The 19,949-nt window shown below is 40.8% G+C and overlaps 1 protein-coding gene across 1 annotated transcript in view; it reads left to right on the top strand.

Annotated features, from left to right (window-relative positions):
* Window positions 1–19,949, top strand: part of SASH1 (SAM and SH3 domain containing 1) — a 273,426-nt gene that overhangs the window by 25,983 nt on the left and 227,494 nt on the right. The window contains 1 exon segment of the mRNA XM_053712110.1: window positions 2,907–3,035. Within this exon segment, the coding sequence (XP_053568085.1) occupies window positions 2,907–3,035 (129 nt within the window).

The following is a 19,949-nucleotide window of genomic DNA, read 5'->3' as shown; positions in this document are numbered from 1 at the left end:
TTCAATCAACTTTCCAATTAACTTCTATTATCACATCTGCATAATTCTCTTGTTATCATTTGCTGAAGGAACAGCATTGCACTACTTGCAGCTAGATGAACAAATCTAGTTAGCCAATCACAAGAGACAAATGTGTGCAGGCACCAATCAGCAGCTAGCTTCCACTAGTGTAGGATATTTGCGTATTATTTTTCATGAGATACCAAGAGAATGAAGAACATTTTAAAATAGAGGTGAATTTAAATCTTAAATTTACATGCTCTATCTGAATCATGCAAATTTTAATTTTCTTATCCCTTTAATATTTACTAGGGCATCTCACATATTTCTGTCCAGTTATCTGCTCCTTACTTATGGGTAAAAACTAAATGACAAAATAAATCAAATTCATTGTGTGATCCTTTTAGACTTGTGACCTTTTCGCCTATCACACTGCTCCATTGCTTACTATTGCTTAGAACCATGTATTTGTTGCAAGCTAAAACAATTGGCTCTTTTATCCGGCTTTCTGCAGTCTTTCGTCCTGCAATTACCTTTAGCCATTCACATCTAATATGACAATTGCAACAAATAATGTGTTAGATTATGGGCAGAGAATCCCCAGCGATGAATGTCTGCCTTCTGTACTTGTCTTGTGACCCCTGCCTCTTGGGAAATGACTGCTGTTTTGCTGCTGACCCCAACCATCCTAACCAATGCAGTAGTGTGGCTAATGGAATCTATTATGCATTGTTCAAGCAAAACAAAAAATGTAAACAAAAAAGTTCATTATAAAATGCTGAGACAGTTGGATACTTTTCTAGCATTGTTAGATTTCTAAAGGAACATAAAATCCTCATGTTACTTAAAGGGACAGTAAAGTAAAAAAGAAACAAACATAAATGGATTGGATAGAGCATGATATTTTAAACAATGTACTTTTATGATCAATTTGGCTTAGTTCTCTTGTATCCTTTGCTAAAGGGACAGTCTAGTCAGTATTAAACTTTCATGATTCAGATTCAGGACATTAAATTTTTAACAACTTTCCAATTTACTTTTATCACCAAATTAGCTTTGTTCTCTTGGTATTCTTAGTTTAAAGCTAAACCTAGGTAGGCTCATATGCTAATTTCTAAGCCCTTGAAGGCTGCCTCTTACCTAAATACATTTGAGAGTTTTTCACAACTAGAGGGCGCTAGTTCATGTGTGCCATACAGAAAACATTGTGCTAACGCCTGTGGAGTTACTTATGAGAGGGCACTTATTGGCTAAAATGCAAGTCTGTCAAAAGAACTGAAATAAGGTAGCAGTTTGCATAGGCTTAGATACAAGGTAATCACAGAGGTAAAAAGTATATAAATATAACTATGTTGGTTATGCAAAACTGGGGAATGGGTAATAAAGGGATTATCTATCTTTTTTAAACAATAAAAAATATGGATTAGATTGTCCCTTTAAAGAGTAATCCTGGGTGAGACCAGGAGCATACACATGTATTTTACCATATGGCAGCAGTGTTTGCAACATTGTTTATAGCAATGAAATACATAGTGGCAAACACTGCTGCTATAGAATATTAAAGACACGTGCACTCTCCTAAGATCCTATCAGCCTACTCAGATTTACTATTCAACAAAGGATACAAAGAGAACAAAGCAACATTGATAATAGAAGTACATTGGAAAGTTGTTTAAAATTACATGCTCTATCTAAATCATAAAAGTTTAATTTTGACTTTACTGTCCCTTTTAACAGGGATTTTAAATATTATTCATTTGATAATTTTTATTTTTAATAAGGAATTGTAAACTTTAATTGGCTGAAATTGGGGGGCATTGTTTTCATTAACCAGAGATCTGATTTCTGGTTAATGAATTTATGCACAAAGTGCTACCGCAAGCTTGCGGGAGCATTAACCAGTCACTTGTAGTGGCTGGTTATTTAACGTGCGCCCATAAACGGGCAAAAATTGTGCTCCACTTGTAGTCTAGCCCATAGATAGATAGATAGATAGATAGACAGACATACAATATTTCTTCGCTGTCATAACATTTACATTTATCTGTTCTTAGTTATCAGTTTACCCTGCATACCTTTTTTTTACATTTATTGATTGAATATAATCCCTGCCTTACTGAAGTGAGAAAAAAACCTTCTCCCTCACCTTAACATATAAACAATGTACCTGTTCTAGTGAAAATACAAAAAGGCATCTTATTTGATTGAGGGCTCAATTTACGAAATTTGCTAGTAAAGGTACAGGGTCTCAATTATTATTGAAACAGGTTCTATTTTTTAGTGCTCTAATTTTGAGGTATTGTCACAGGTTGGTCGCTCTGCCCTTCCTGTATTGATACCTTGGACCATCCTGATATACCTTCCCCTTACCCCAGAACACCAACCACACTCTAGGACCATCTAGACCTACTATTCTGCCCTAATCTGACCCACTGTAGTCTATGACAGCTCATAGCACACTCTGTCTACTCTCCACCCACTTGTTACCAACTTCCTCCACAGGTAGCAGCTGAGAAATATTGTAAGGCCTGTATTTACACGATTGTCACAACTTGGGAGCTTAGTCCCACAGTCCATACTTTGACTCCCTAAAAAAACCTAGGCTCATCCCAGACCACCCAGAAATTGCCTCGGTGGTCACTTTGCCCAACCCCTACATTCTCCCTACTCCCTTATGCCTGGTCCTGGGTCTTACTACTGAAATGTTGGATAGAATGAAGCTGCTCAGCATCATAATGGGCATTGCCAGACATTGTGTATTATTTTTTGTCATAAGATATACTTGCTCAGCATTAATATTAATTTCAATAAAACAGAGCCTGTTTAATGTATCATCTTTTTATTAGTAGAATAGCTCATTGAGTTATTTATGTTTAATGACCGTGTCATCTCTTCTGCATTTGCAGGATGGTTCATTGGGTAACATTGACGACCTTGCTGAGCAATACTCTGATTACTATAACACCTGCTTTACTGATGTGTGTGAGAGAATGGAGGAGCTGAGAAAGCGTCATGTGTCTCAAGAACTTGATGTGGTAAGACAAATAATTACAAGTTCATTCTATTACTTCACTCTGCTAAATTAGAAACACGTTTATTATTTTCACTAAATATACAGAACATAAACAGACTGGCCAAACAATTCTAATCTTAAGACTTTAGAGCTGCAACACAGTGGTCTTTGGCAGCTGATAGGTTAATTTTAGAATTTTTGGGGTGTTAATAAGTGTAACTATTCAAAAGTTTATGCCTTGTCTTCATACTATAGCAACTTTAGTAATCTTATTTTAAATGTACAGTAAACGCAGACTTTAAAGGGACAGTATACACCAATTTTCATATATTTGCATGTAGTAGACACTACTATAAAGTAGAATATGCACAGCTGCTGATCTAAAAATCCAGTATAAAACCTTATTTCTTCTGTTAAGTGTGATCAGTCCACGGGTCATCATTACTTCTGGGATATTAACTGCTCCCCTACAGGAAGTGCAAGAGGATTCACCCAGCAGAGCTGCATATAGCTCCTCCCCTCTACGTCACTCCCAGTCATTCTCTTGCACCCAGCAACTAGATAGGTCGTGTGAGAGGACTATGGTGATTATACTTAGTTTTATATCTTCAATCAAAAGTTTGTTATTTTAAAATAGCACCGGAGTGTGTTATTACCTCTCTGGCAGAGTTTGAGGAAGAATCTACCAGAGTTTTGCTATGATTTTAGCCGGAGTAGTTAAGATCATATTGCTGTTCTCGGCCATCTGAGGAGTGAGGTAAACTTCAGATCAGGGGACAGCGGGCAGATGAATCTGCATAGAGGTATGTAGCAGTTTTTATTTTCTGACAATGGAATTGATGAGAAAATCCTGCCATACCGATATAATGTCATGTATGTATACTTTACACTTCAGTATTCTGGGAGAATGGTACTTCACTAGAATTACACTGTAAGAAGGACATAAAGCTGTTTAATAACTAGAGATTATGTTTAACGTTTTTGCTGGAATGTAAAATCGTTTTCATTTGCTGAGGTACTGTGTGAATAAATGTTTGGGCACCATTTTTCCACTTGGCAGTTGCTTAAATCTGTTTTTTCTGTCAGTTTCTGTTCTCCCTCACTGCTGTGTGTGTGGGGGAGGGGCGCTTTTACTATGCATCAAATATTTCAGTCAGCAACTCATTGTATTCCCTGCATGATCTGGTTCATCTCTACAGAGCTCAGGGGTCTTCAAAACTTATTTTGAGGGAGGTAATTTCTCTCAGCAGAGCTGTGAGAATTATAGTTTGACTGAAATAAAAACTTTTATTCTGTAATTTGTTTCCTGCTTTCAGAAATTGTTATCTTTGCTAATGGGATTAAACCTTTGCTAAAGTTGTGTTGTTTACAAGGATTGAGGCTATAACTGTTTCAATTTATTAATTTTTAACTGTCATAGATCTTCTGTGCTTCTTAAAGGCACAGTACGTTTTAATATTATTCTATTTGAATTGTATTTCCAAGTTGCAAGTTTATTTGCTAGTGTGTTAAACATGTCTGATTCAGAAGATGATACCTGTGTCATTTGTTGCAATGCCAAAGTGGAGCCCAATAGAAATTTATGTACTAACTGTATTGATGCTACTTTAAATAAAAATCAATCTGTACAAATTGAACAAATTTCACCAAACAACGAGGGGAGAGTTATGCCGACTAACTCGCCTCACGTGTCAGTACCTACATCTCCCGCTCAGAGGGAGGTGCGTGATATTGTAGCGCCGAGTACAGCTGGGCGGCCATTACAAATCACATTACAGGATATGGCTACTGTTATGACTGAAGTTTTGGCTAAATTACCAGAACTAAAAGGTAAGCGTGATCACTCTGGGGTGAGAACAGAGTGCGCTGATAATATTAGGGCCATGTCAGACACTGCGTCACAGGTGGCAGAACATGAGGACGGAGAACTTCATTCTGTGGGTGACGGTTCTGATCCAAACAGACTGGATTCAGATATTTCAAATTTTAAATTTAAACTGGAAAACCTCCGTGTATTACTAGGGGAGGTGTTAGCGGCTCTGAATGATTGTAACACAGTTGCAATACCAGAGAAAATGTGTAGGTTGGATAAATATTTTGCGGTACCGACGAGTACTGAGGTTTTTCCTATACCTAAGAGACTTACTGAAATTGTTACTAAGGAGTGGGATAGACCCGGTGTGCCGTTCTCACCCCCTCCGATATTTAGAAAAATGTTTCCAATAGATGCCACCACAAGGGACTTATGGCAAACGGTCCCTAAGGTGGAGGGAGCAGTTTCTACTTTAGCTAAGCGTACCACTATCCCGGTGGAGGATAGCTGTGCTTTTTCAGATCCAATGGATAAAAAGTTAGAGGGTTACCTTAAGAAAATGTTTGTTCAACAAGGTTTTATATTGCAACCCCTTGCATGCATTGCGCCGATCACGGCTGCAGCGGCATTCTGGATTGAGTCTCTGGAAGAGAACATTGGTTCAGCTACTCTGGACGACATTACGGACAGGCTTAGAGTCCTTAAACTAGCTAATTCATTCATTTCGGAGGCCGTAGTACATCTTACTAAACTTACGGCGAAGAATTCAGGATTCGCCATTCAGGCACGCAGGGCGCTGTGGCTAAAATCCTGGTCAGCTGATGTTACTTCTAAGTCTAAATTGCTTAATATACCTTTCAAAGGGCAGACCTTATTCGGGCCCGGGTTGAAAGAGATTATCGCTGACATTACAGGAGGTAAAGGCCATGCCCTGCCTCAGGACAAAGCCAAAGCCAAGACTAGACAGTCTAGTTTTCGTTCCTTTCGTAATTTCAAAGCAGGAGCAGCATCAACTTCCTCTGCACCAAAACAGGAAGGAGCTGTTGCTCGCTACAGACAAGGCTGGAAACCTAACCAGTCCTGGAACAAGGGCAAGCAGACTAGGAAACCTGCTGCTGCCCCCAAAACAGCATGAATTGAGGGCCCCCGATCCGGGATCGGATCTAGTGGGGGGCAGACTTTCTCTCTTCGCCCAGGCTTGGGCAAGAGATGTTCAGGATCCCTGGGCGCTAGAGATAATATCTCAGGGATACCTTCTGGACTTCAAATACTCTCCTCCAAGAGAGAGATTTCATCTGTCAAGATTGTCAACAATCCAGACAAAGAAAGAGGCTTTTCTACGCTGCGTACAAGAGCTCTTGTTAATGGGAGTAATCCATCCAGTTCCACGATCGGAACAGGGACAGGGGTTTTACTCAAATCTGTTTGTGGTTCCCAAAAAAGAGGGAACTTTCAGACCAATCCTGGACTTAAAGATCCTAAACAAATTCCTAAGAGTTCCATCGTTCAAGATGGAGACTATTCGGACAATTTTACCTATGATCCAAGAGGGTCAGTACATGACCACTGTAGATTTAAAAGATGCTTACCTGCACATACCGATTCACAAAGATCATTACCGGTACCTAAGGTTTGCCTTCCTAGACAGGCATTACCAGTTTGTGGCTCTTCCATTCGGATTGGCTACAGCGCCAAGAATCTTCACAAAGGTTCTGGGTGCTCTTCTGGCGGTACTAAGACCGCGGGGAATCTCGGTAGCTCCATACCTAGACGACATTCTGATACAAGCTTCAAGCTTTCAAACTGCCAAATCTCATACAGAGTTAGTGCTGGCATTTCTAAGGTCACATGGATGGAAGGTGAACGAAAAGAAAAGTTCACTCGTTCCACTCACAAGAGTTCCCTTCCTGGGGACTCTTATAGATTCTGTAGAAATGAAGATTTACCTGAAAGAGGACAGGCTATCAAGACTTCAAAGTGCTTGCCGCACTCTTCATTCCATTCAACACCCGTCAGTGGCTCAATGTATGGAGGTAATCGGCTTAATGGTAGCGGCAATGGACATAGTACCCTTTGCACGCTTACACCTCAGACCACTCCAACTGTGCATGCTAGGTCAGTGGAATGGGGATTACTCAGACTTATCCCCTTCTCTGAATCTGGATCAAGAGACCAGAAATTCTCTTCTATGGTGGCTTTCTCGGCCACACCTGTCCAGGGGGATGCCATTCAGCAGACCAGACTGGACAATTGTAACAACAGACGCCAGCCTTCTAGGTTGGGGTGCCGTCTGGAATTCCCTGAAGGCTCAGGGACTATGGAGTCAGGAGGAGAGTCTCCTGCCAATAAACATTCTGGAATTGAGAGCAGTTCTCAATGCCCTCCTGGCTTGGCCCCAGTTGACAACTCGGGGGTTCATCAGGTTTCAGTCGGACAACATCACGACTGTAGCTTACATCAACCATCAGGGAGGGACAAGAAGCTCCCTAGCTATGATGGAAGTATCAAAGATAATTCGCTGGGCAGAGTCTCACTCTTGCCACCTGTCAGCAATCCACATCCCGGGAGTGGAGAACTGGGAGGCGGATTTCTTAAGTCGTCAGACTTTTCATCCGGGGGAGTGGGAACTTCATCCGGAGGTCTTTGCCCAAATACTTCGACGTTGGGGCAAACCAGAGATAGATCTCATGGCGTCTCGACAGAACGCCAAGCTTCCTCGTTACGGGTCCAGATCCAGGGATCCAGGAGCAGTCCTGATAGATGCTCTGACAGCACCTTGGGACTTCAGGATGGCTTACGTGTTTCCACCCTTCCCGTTGCTTCCTCGATTGATAGCCAGAATCAAACAAGAGAGAGCATCAGTGATTCTAATAGCACCTGCGTGGCCACGCAGGACTTGGTATGCAGACCTGGTGGACATGTCATCCTGTCCGCCTTGGTCTCTACCTCTGAAACAGGACCTTCTGATACAGGGTCCCTTCAAACATCAAAATCTAACTTCTCTGAAGCTGACTGCTTGGAAATTGAACGCTTAATTTTATCAAGACGTGGGTTTTCTGAGTCAGTTATTAGTACCTTAATACAGACTAGGAAACCTGTTACCAGAAAGATTTACCATAAGATATGGCGTAAATACCTACATTGGTGTGAATCCAAAGGTTACTCTTGGAGTAAGGTTAGGATTCCTAGGATATTGTCTTTTCTACAAGAAGGTTTAGAAAAGGGTTTTTCTGCTAGTTCATTAAAGGGACAGATCTCAGCTCTGTCCATTCTGTTACACAAACGTCTGTCAGAAGTTCCTGACGTCCAGGCTTTTTGTCAGGCTTTGGCCAGGATTAAGCCTGTGTTTAAAACTGTTGCTCCACCATGGAGTTTAAACCTTGTTCTTAATGTTTTACAGGGCGTTCCGTTTGAACCCCTTCATTCCATTGATATAAAGTTGTTATCTTGGAAAGTTCTATTTTTAATGGCTATTTCCTCGGCTCGAAGAGTCTCTGAATTATCAGCCTTACATTGTGATTCTCCTTATTTGATTTTTCATTCGGATAAGGTAGTCCTGCGTACTAAACCTGGGTTCTTACCTAAGGTAGTTACTAACAGGAATATCAATCAAGAGATTGTTGTTCCTTCTTTATGCCCAAATCCTTCTTCAAAGAAGGAACGTCTACTGCACAACCTGGATGTAGTCCGGGCTCTAAAATTTTACTTGCAGGCAACTAAGGAATTCCGACAAACGTCTTCTCTGTTTGTCATTTACTCTGGGCAGAGGAGAGGTCAAAAAGCTTCCGCTACCTCTCTTTCTTTTTGGCTTCGTAGCATAATTTGTTTAGCTTAAGAGACTGCTGGACAGCAGCCCCCTGAAAGAATTACAGCTCATTCTACTAGAGCTGTGGCTTCCACTTGGGCCTTCAAGAATGAGGCCTCTGTTGAACAGATTTGCAAGGCTGCAACTTGGTCTTCGCTTCATACTTTTTCCAAATTTTACAAATTTGACACCTTTGCTTCATCGGAGGCTATTTTTGGGAGAAAGGTTCTTCAGGCAGTGGTTCCTTCTGTATAAAGAGTCTGCCTATCCCTCCCGTCATCCGTGTACTTTTGCTTTGGTATTGGTATCCCAGAAGTAATGATGACCCGTGGACTGATCACACTTAACAGAAGAAAACATAATTTATGCTTACCTGATAAATTCCTTTCTTCTGTAGTGTGATCAGTCCACGGCCCGCCCTGTTTTTAAGGCAGGTAAATATTTTTTAATTTATACTCCAGTCACCACTTCACCCTTGGCTTTTCCTTTCTCGTTGGTCCTTGGTCGAATGACTGGGAGTGACGTAGAGGGGAGGAGCTATATGCAGCTCTGCTGGGTGAATCCTCTTGCACTTCCTGTAGGGGAGCAGTTAATATCCCAGAAGTAATGATGACCCGTGGACTGATCACACTACAGAAGAAAGGAATTTATCAGGTAAGCATAAATTATGTTATAAACTTGCTTAGAAGCTCCCCGTTTAGCACTGTTGATGAGGTAGGGCTGATACACCCAGTGAAAGGGGCTAGGAAAACAGGAACAGCAGACCTTCCCTGCATATGAAAAGACAGATCCAATGCCAGCATATACGCGTCCGTACAGTTTGAGGGACATGTTAGTCAGGGCTGATGTAGGTAGTCTTAAGAGAGACTCAACTAATTACCTTAGTGCACAAAAGAAAGGCACTTTCCCATGTCTAGGCTGCTCTAGCTGCAATAGTGTAATTAAAGGTGATCGTTTTTCTCACCCTACAACAGGTAAAAGGTTTAAAATTAAGGGGTACTTTACCTGTAATGCCACTTTCTCTTGTTAAGTGTATTCAGTCCACGGGTCATCCATTACTTATGGGATATATTCCCTTCCCAACAGGAAGTTGCAAGAGGATCACCCAAGCAGAGCTGCTATATAGCTCCTCCCCTCACATGTCATATCCAGTCATTCTCTTGCAACTGACATAGTAGGAAGGTGTGAGAGGAGTGTGGAATTTTTATACTTAATTATTTCTTCAATCAAAAGTTTGTTATTTTAAATGGCACCGGAGTGTGCTGTTTTTTTCTCTCAGGCAGTATTTAGAAGAAGAATCTGCCTGCGTTTTCTATGATCTTAGCAGAAGTAACTAAGATCCACTGGCTGTTCTCGCACATTCTGAGGAGTGGGGTAACTTCAGAAAGGGAATAGCATGCGGGGTCCCCTGCAGATGAGGTATGTGCAGTAGAATATTTTTCTAAGGAATGGAATTGACTAAGAAAATACTGCTGATACCGATGTAATGTAAGTACAGCCTTAAATGCAGTAGAGACTGGTATCAGGCTGATGAATGTATGTACAATAAGTATTTTTCTAAGGAATGGAATTTGACTAAGAAAATACTGTTAATACTGAAGTAATGTATGAGCCTTAACTGCAGTAGAAACGACTGGTAGCAGGCTTATTAATAACACTACCTAACTTTTAAAGTGCATGTTTAAAACGTTTACTGGCATGTTATTCGTTTTTTGTGAGGTACTTTGGTGATAAATCTTTTGGGGCATGATTTTCCACATGGCTGTCGTTTATTTCTGCATAGAAACGGTTAACTGAGGTTTCCCACTGTTGTAATATGAGTGGGAGGGGCCTATTTTAGCGCTTTTTTGCGCAGTAAAAATTCAGTTACAGTCTTCCTGCTTCTTCCTCCTTGATCCAGGACGTCTCTAGAGAGCTCAGGGGTCTTCAAAATTCATTTTGAGGGAGGTAATCAGTCACAGCAGACCTGTGACTGTGTGTTTGACTGTGATAAAAACGTTAATTGTTAAATTGATTATCCGTTTTTGGGTATTAAGGGGTTAATCATCCATTTGCTAGTGGGTGCTATGCTTTGCTAACTTAACACATTTACTGTGAAAATTTGGTTGCTATAACTGATTTGGTTCATTGTTATTTCAACTGTGACGATTTTTTGTGCTTCTTAAAGGCGCAGTAGCGTTTTTTATATTGCTTGTAAACTTATTTGAAAGGATTTTCCAAGCTTGCTAGTCTCATTGCTAGTCTGTTTAAACATGTCTGACACAGATGAATCTGTTTGTTCACTATGTTTGAAGGCCAATGTGGAGCCCCATAGAAATATGTGTACTAAATGTATTGATGTCACTTTGAATAAAAGTCAATTTTTATCTGTAAAGAAATTATCACCAGACAACGAGGGGGAAGTTATGCCGACTAACTCTCCTCACGTGTCAGTACCTTTGCCTCCCGCTCAGGAGGCGCGTGATATTGTGGCGCCAAGTACATCAGAGAGGCCCATACAAATCACTTTGCAAGACATGGCTGCTGTTATGACAGAGGTATTATCTAAATTGCCAGAATTAAGAGGCAAGCGCGATAGCTCTGGGTTAAGGACAGAGCGCGCTGATGATGTGAGAGCCATGTCCGATACTGCGTCACAATTTGCAGAACATGAGGACGGAGAGCTTCATTCTGTGGGTGACGGATCTGATCCAGGGAGACCGGATTCAGAGATTTCTAATTTTAAATTTAAGCTTGAGAACCTCCGTGTATTGCTAGGGGAGGTATTAGTGGCTCTGAATGATTGTAACACGGTTGCAATTCCAGAGAAAATATGTAGGTTGGATAGATACTTTGCGGTACCGGTGTGTACTGACGTTTTTCCTATACCTAAAAGGCTTACAGAAATTATTAGCAAGGAGTGGGATCGACCCGGTGTGCCCTTTTCCCCTCCTCCGATATTTAGAAAAATGTTTCCAATAGACGCCACCACACGAGACTTATGGCAGACGGTCCCTAAGGTGGAGGGAGCAGTTTCTACTTTAGCTAAACGTACCACTATCCCGGTGGAGGATAGTTGTGCTTTTTCGGATCCAATGGATAAAAAATTAGAAGGTTACCTTAAGAAAATGTTTGTTCAACAAGGTTTTATCTTACAGCCCCTTGCATGCATTGCGCCTGTCACTGCTGCTGCGGCATTCTGGTTTGAGTCTCTGGAAGAGGCCATTCGCACAGCTCCATTGGATGAGATTATGGCCAAGCTTAAAGCACTTAAGCTAGCTAATGCATTTGTTTCTGATGCCGTTGTACATTTAACCAAACTAACGGCTAAGAACTCCGGTTTCGCCATCCAGGCGCGCAGAGCGCTATGGCTTAAATCCTGGTCAGCTGACGTGACTTCTAAATCTAAATTGCTTAATATTCCTTTCAAGGGGCAGACCTTATTCGGGCCCGGCTTGAAAGAAATTATTGCTGACATTACTGGAGGTAAGGGTCATACTCTTCCTCAGGACAGGGCCAAATCAAAGGCCAAACAGTCTAATTTTCGTGCCTTTCGTAACTTCAAGGCAGGAGCAGCATCAACTTCCTCCGCTCCAAAACAGGAAGGAACTGTTGCTCGTTACAGACAGGGCTAGAAAGCTAACCAGCCCTGGAACAAGGGCAAGCAGGCCAGAAAGCCTACCTCTGCCCCTAAGACAGCATGAAGAGAGGGCCCCCTATCCAGAAACGGATCTAGTGGGGGGCAGACTTTCTCTCTTCTCCCAGGCTTGGGCAAGAGATGTCCAGGATCCCTGGGCGTTGGAGATCATATCTCAGGGATATCTTCTGGACTTCAAAGCTTCTCCTCCACAAGGGAGATTTCATCTTTCAAGGTTATCAGCAAACCAAATAAAGAAAGAGGCATTTCTACGCTGTGTACAAGACCTCTTAGTAATGGGGGTGATCCACCCAGTTCCACGGACGGAACAAGGGCAAGGGTTTTACTCAAATCTGTTTGTGGTTCCCAAGAAAGAGGGAACCTTCAGACCAATCTTGGACCTAAAAATCTTAAACAAATTCCTAAGAGTTCCATCATTCAAAATGGAAACTATTCGAACCATCCTACCCATGATCCAAGAGGGTCAATACATGACCACAGTAGACTTAAAGGATGCCTACCTTCATATACCGATTCACAAAGATCATTATCGGTACCTAAGATTTGCCTTTCTAGACAGGCATTACCAGTTTGTAGCTCTTCCCTTCGGGTTAGCTACGGCCCCGAGAATTTTTACAAAGGTTCTGGGCTCACTTCTAGCGGTGCTAAGACCGCGAGGCATAGCGGTGGCTCCGTACCTAGACGACATTCTGATACAAGCGTCAAGTTTTCAAATTGCCAAGTCTCATACAGAGATAGTTCTGGCATTTCTGAGGTCGCATGGGTGGAAGGTGAACGTGGAAAAGAGTTCTCTATCACCACTCACAAGAGTCTCCTTCCTAGGGACTCTGATAGATTCTGTAGAAATGAAAATTTACCTGACGGAGGCCAGGTTATCAAAACTTTTAAATGCTTGCCGTGCCCTTCATTCCATTCCACGCCCGTCAGTAGCTCAGTGCATGGAAGTAATCGGCTTAATGGTAGCGGCGATGGACATAGTACCATTTGCGCGCCTGCATCTCAGACCTCTGCAATTATGCATGCTAAGTCAGTGGAATGGGGATTACTCAGATTTGTCCCCTCTACTAAATCTGGATCTAGAGACCAGACATTCTCTTCTCTGGTGGCTTTCTCGGGTCCATCTGTCCAAGGGGATGACCTTTCGCAGGCCAGATTGGACAATTGTAACAACAGATGCCAGCCTTCTAGGTTGGGGCGCAGTCTGGAACTCCCTGAAGGCTCAGGGATTATGGACTCAGGAGGAGAAACTCCTCCCAATAAATATTCTGGAGTTGAGAGCAATATTCAATGCTCTTCTAGCTTGGCCTCAGTTAGCAACACTGAGGTTCATCAGATTTCAGTCGGACAACATCACGACTGTGGCCTACATCAACCATCAAGGGGGAACCAGGAGTTCCCTAGCGATGTTGGAAGTCTCAAAGATAATTCGCTGGGCAGAGTCTCACTCTTGCCACCTGTCAGCGATCTACATCCCAGGCGTGGAGAACTGCGGGGCGGATTTTCTAAGTCCCCAGACTTTTCATCCGGGGGAGTGGAAACTTCATCCGGAGGTCTTCGCTCAACTGATTCAGCGTTGGGGCAAACCAGAACTGGATCTCATGGCGTCTCGCCAGAACGCCAAGCTTCCTTGTTACGGATCCAGGTCCAGGGACCCGGGCGCGGCGCTGATAGATGCTCTGTCAGCCCCTTGGGTCTTCAACATGGCTTATGTGTTTCCACCATTTCCGATGCTACCTCGACTGATTGCCAAGATCAAACAGGAGAGAGCATCAGTGATTCTGATAGCACCTGCGTAGCCACGCAGGACCTGGTATGCAGACCTAGTGGACATGTCGTCCTGTCCACCATGGTCTCTACCTCTGAGGCAGGACCTTCTAATACAAGGTCCTTTCAACCATCCAAATCTAATTTCTCTGAGGCTGACTGCATGGAGATTGAACGCTTGATCCTATCAAAGCGTGGCTTCTCGGAGTCAGTTATTGATACCTTAATACAGGCACGGAAGCCTGTTACCAGAAAGATTTACCATAAGATATGGCGTAAATATTTATATTGGTGCGAATCCAAGGGTTACTCATGGAGTAAGGTTAGTATTCCTAGGATATTGTCCTTTCTACAAGAGGGTTTAGAAAAGGGCTTATCTGCTAGTTCGTTAAAGGGACAGATTTCTGCTCTGTCTATTCTCTTACACAAACGTCTGGCAGAAGTTCCAGACGTCCAGGCTTTTTGTCAGGCTTTGGCTAGGATTAAGCCTGTGTTTAAGACGGTTGCTCCTCCGTGGAGCTTAAACTTGGTTCTTAAAGTTCTTCAAGGAGTTCCGTTTGAACCCCTTCATTCCATTGATATTAAGCTTTTATCTTGGAAAGTTCTGTTTTTGATGGCTATTTCCTTGGCTCGAAGAGTCTCTGAGTTATCGGCCTTACATTGTGATTCTCCTTATCTGATTTTCCATTCAGACAAGGTAGTTCTGCGTACAAAACCTGGGTTTTTACCTAAGGTAGTTTCTAACAGGAAGATCAATCAGGAGATTGTTGTTCCATCACTATGTCCTAATCCTTCTTCAAAGAAGGAACGACTTTTGCATAATCTGGACGTAGTCCGTGCCCTGAAGTTCTATTTACAGGCAACTAAAGATTTTCGTGAAACTTCTTCCCTGTTTGTCGTGTACTCTGGTCAGAGGAGAGGTCAAAAAGCTTTGGCAACCTCTCTCTCCTTTTGGCTTCGTAGCATAATACTTTTAGCCTATGAGACTGCTGGACAGCAGCCCCCTGAAAGAATTACAGCTCATTCCACTAGAGCTGTGGCTTCCACCTGGGCCTTTAAGAATGAGGCCTCTGTTGAACAGATTTGCAAGGCTGCAACTTGGTCTTCGCTTCACACTTTTTCAAAATTTTACAAATTTGACACTTTTGCTTCTTCGGAGGCTGTTTTTGGGAGAAAGGTTCTACAGGCAGTGGTTCCTTCCGTTTAAGTTCCTGCCTTGTCCCTCCCATCATCTGTGTACTTTGGCTTTGGTATTGGTATCCCATAAGTAATGGATGACCCGTGGACTGAATACACTTAACAAGAGAAAACATAATTTATGCTTACCTGATAAATTTATTTCTCTTGTAGTGTATTCAGTCCACGGCCCGCCCTGTCTTTTTAAGGCAGATCTAAATTTTAATTAAAACTCCAGTCACCACTGCACCCTATGGTTTCTCCTTTCTTGTCTTGTTTCGGTCGAATGACTGGATATGACATGTGAGGGGAGGAGCTATATAGCAGCTCTGCTTGGGTGATCCTCTTGCAACTTCCTGTTGGGAAGGGAATATATCCCATAAGTAATGGATGACCCGTGGACTGAATACACTACAAGAGAAATAAATTTATCAGGTAAGCATAAATTATGTTTTTGTTGTGTACCTTATTAAATGCCTGTGTGCCAACATTTACATCGGTGAAACGACACAAAGGGAAAGAGACAGAATGGTGCAACGCAGATCTGGTATTAGAAGGAAAGACACAGAAGCCCCTGTGGCCTGACATTTTTTAGAGGCAGGCCACAACATTTTACAGTTAAAGGGACAATCTAGTCCAAAATAAACTTTCATGATTCAGAGAGAGAATGTAATTTTAAACAATTTTCCAATTTACTTTTATCATCAATTTTGCTTTGTTCTCTTGGTATTCTTAGTTGAAAGCTAAACCTAGGAGGATCATATGCTAATTTCTAAGCCCTTGAAGGTCGCCTCTTCTCTCAGGGTATTTTGACAGTTTTTCACCACTAGAGGGTGTTAGTTCACGTTTATCATATAGATAACACTGTGCTCACGCACGTGAAGTTCCAGTGAGCAAGCTCTGATTGGCTAAAATGGATGTCTGTCAAAAGAACTGAAATAAGGGGGCAGTTTGTAGAGGCTTAGATACAAGGTAATCACAGAGGTAAAAAGTGTATTTATACACACTCCTGCACATGGTATTGTGCAAACATTTTTATTTTTTTTCTATCCTAAAGATTAAAAAAATAAATAAATTCAATTTTTTTTGCACAATCTTAGTAGATCATCAGATTAAAGCAGCTGGTGCTGTGCAACTGACCAACTAATCACTGACCATCTAATTGATAATGAGATTTGTTGACTATTTTTATGATCAAACTTACCGATTAGTTGTTGCAGCCCTAATTTATATAACTGTGTTGGTTATGCAAAACTAGGGAATGGGTAATAAAGGGATTATCTATCTTTTCAAACAATAAAAATTCTGGTGTAGACTGTCCCTTTAAGGTTTCAAGTTATAGACTGGGTCCCTGTGCCCAGGAGAGGGGGAGATAGGGAACTGCTGTTGAAAAGAAAATAACTTCTGGATATATACCCTAGACTCTTTAAACCCAAAAGGTATGAACAGAGATTTTGACTTGGGTATATTTCTGTAATTTATATAAAGGTTTATATATTTTCCCATTAGGAATTCTGTAATAGGCTAACCTGCTACATATCTGTATGTGCATGTGTGTATTTTGTTTTATTTTATATATTTAAGATTTACTCCTCTGCCAACAGGGGGAGCTGGATTTACCTAAAAATGTAATAGATAGGAAAGAGTTAAAGGGGAGGAGCTAGTTCACCTGGTTAAGGTATTTAAAGTTGTTGTGTTGCACTTTTGTAATTGACATGAGTAAGGGTATGTGACCCGAAACATAGTCATTTGTACCTGCTCCTACATAAAAAATAAAGAAGATTTCTGCATACTAAAGGTGGTGCTGCCATTTTTTATTTTTCTGCATATGAAAAGACCCATTATACAAACAGAAGCAGTCTGAAGTCTGTATACAGCAGTATACATCTAAAACTGTGGAGCCCTGTTAGGAGTATGAAACTCAGCACAATGTTATTTAAAAATAAGCAAAACTAAATTTTTACCAAAACACTCCCAAATGAGCAATATAAATGGATCATCTACAAAATATTTATGCAAAGAAAAATCTAGTGTACAATGTCCCTTTAAATGGACAGACTATATTGTCATTCTGGATCTCGTTTACCATCAAAATCTATGTATTGTTTTGTTTGATAAATCAAGTTTTGTGAACTATAAACACACTTTGTTATAAATGAAACTGCACTTTGCACACCCGTTACAATGGTATTTTGATGTTTAGATTTCAGAATGAAGTAATTGGCGCAAACGTTTGAAGCATTTTAACCATTCATGCAGTAGAATTGTAATTAAGCTTCTGTTTGTCGTTGGGATGATTTGCTCACACAACCTGTTCAATCGCTTTCAGATTTGGAAGCTCAAGATAGTGCCTCTGGCTGCCGGCTCTTCAGAGCAGAGAGACATAGTTACGGATAAGTAAAATAAAAGAACTCCATAAATCATGATAGTCCAGGCCTGAGTTATTGTCAGCTTAATGGAATACGGCAACTCATTTAGCTTTGAAGCCGGCTGTTGTGCTTCTGTGAAGGAAGCATTGTTGTTTGCTGGCACGTAAGGTACAGGTTATACGTTTTCTTAAAAACAGGCTAAAGATAGATACCTAGCATATATTAATCCTGGTATATAAAGTAAGGGAATTCAGCACTCTTTTAAAAAAATATAGAAAAGTTTTATTTAAGCATATATGTTCTATTCATAGGCATATCCTGTCGTCATGGCAATGCACATATCTCAAAGTGCAGAAATAGACAATGCTCAAACATAGACATAGTGCAATAGACAACATAACATAAAAGTAGCATAAAAACTGAAGGCACATCTGATGTCCAAAGTAAAGTCACATAGCATGCAACACCCTACTGCACCATTGGCCTCAATGCATCTGTTTCCACGCGATTGGCCGCAAATCTGCAGGGGGCGGCATTGCACAAGCAGTTCACCAGAACTGCTTGTGCAATAGCTGTCGGCATTCAACGATGTCGGGTGGACATGATCCATTTAGCGGATAATGTCCGCCCGACATATGATAAATCGGCCCCATTGGCTTTTTATCATAAACAAAAATTATAATTAAAAAAAAAAAGTGTCCAACTGTCTTTTTCTTAAATTTGGCTTCATCATAAGTTTGTGTTTTTTTTTTTTATTCAACAACTTTATTTACAAATTTTTCATAGTAGAAAAAATCCGGTAGACTGTACGCTCTTTGGAGCAGGGCCTTCCTCCTGTACTAACTTGTTTTATTTAGTCTATAATGTATCTGTATCTTACCACACATCTTTGTCTTTCTATACCCTTTATTTTACTTTATGAATGAAAGTCCCCTTTATTTGTTCCAATGGTAAATCCTAGCGTTTCACAAATTATAGGATTTACCATCACTTTAAATATGCTAATTTATGTTAATAAGCAGCTATTCCCTAGTACAGACACTCAAATCCACCCAGAATACACAAACATTGTGCCACCAGATCTCAATAGCTAAGCTGGGTTTAGACTCTTTTAATATAGCAAAATGTTGGATGCTTAGATTCATTTAATGAAAACATTCATTTTAACACTGAAAAATATTCATATTCTTATTGCATTGTATAATTGACATCACCTTCCCTTAGTTTATTTACTAAGTAAAGTTGACTTCATTGTAGTAAGGATTGAGTTCCTTTTAAATATTTTTATACATCTCATGCATTAAGAACATCACTGGATTCAAAATGTAACTTTTTACCTTTTAGACTTGTATGATCCGGTCCACAGGGAGGAACAGTCTTTAAATCCAAATTCCTTTATAAATAACCTGGTCCACAGGATGGACCAACTGGTATCGACTTCCAATCCCCGCCTCGGTATCACCATGTGCGTTCCACTTTCTTTTTGTGTGTTATACTCCTCGCAACCAGTATTCCCCCTAAAGGCCAGTTTTGTGAGCGGCCCAGCAGTGAAACAGTCCTCATTGTGTGTAGTGTTAATTGCTAATGGCTAATTGATCTAATTAACTGTTTCACTGCTGGGCCACTCACAAAACTGGCCTTAGAGGGAATGCTGCTCACAACTGCCATTCATTACTTAATTCGCTCCACCCAGCGTTCAGGCTTTTTTTTAGTAGAATTCCAAACCAGAGATAGACAGGGGAGTGCTATACAATAAAACTTTACTTTTATTCCATAATAGTAAAATACAAATTCTGTCGATCATGTAGTGTTAAAAGTCCACACTTTCTCGTGTCGGTGGCGCCAATGGACATAGTCATAGCAGACTTTTAATGCTATGAGTATGTCCATTGGCCAAAGCCGACTTTTAATGCTACATGATCAACAGAATTTGTATTTTACAATTATGGAATAAAAGTTTAAGTTTTATTGTAAAGCACTCCTCCTCCTGGTTTGGATTTCAACATTCATTTTAATTCACATAATTTTTTTTGTCAAAGCTTACTTTTTACACCCTCTATGTCAAAAGACATTGTAGACTCTAAAATGGAGGATTAACTAAAAAATTCTAGATTTAATGCAAAAGGAAAAACTTTAGGAATGCATCATCTACAAAGAATACTCAGTTGCTCCTCAAAAAAGATTTAAAGGAACAATTTTGTGAAGCTGAATAAATCATTTGGATTGTTAGCAGGACATATATTTTTTTTTCTTTCAGCTATGTTAAATTTTGAATTTGACCTATTGTGGCAAGAAGTATTGCTGCATACTTTACAGAAATACCCATTTTCTGTGATGTGCCTCATTGACAGGTGTATACGATCTACAAAGTA

The sequence above is a fragment of the Bombina bombina genome, chromosome 4 (genome assembly GCF_027579735.1).
Source record: "Bombina bombina isolate aBomBom1 chromosome 4, aBomBom1.pri, whole genome shotgun sequence".
NCBI classification, from domain to species: Eukaryota; Metazoa; Chordata; class Amphibia; order Anura; family Bombinatoridae; genus Bombina; species Bombina bombina.
The sequence above is the reverse complement of the archived record's forward strand: the minus strand, read 5'-3'. Positions and strand labels throughout refer to the sequence as shown.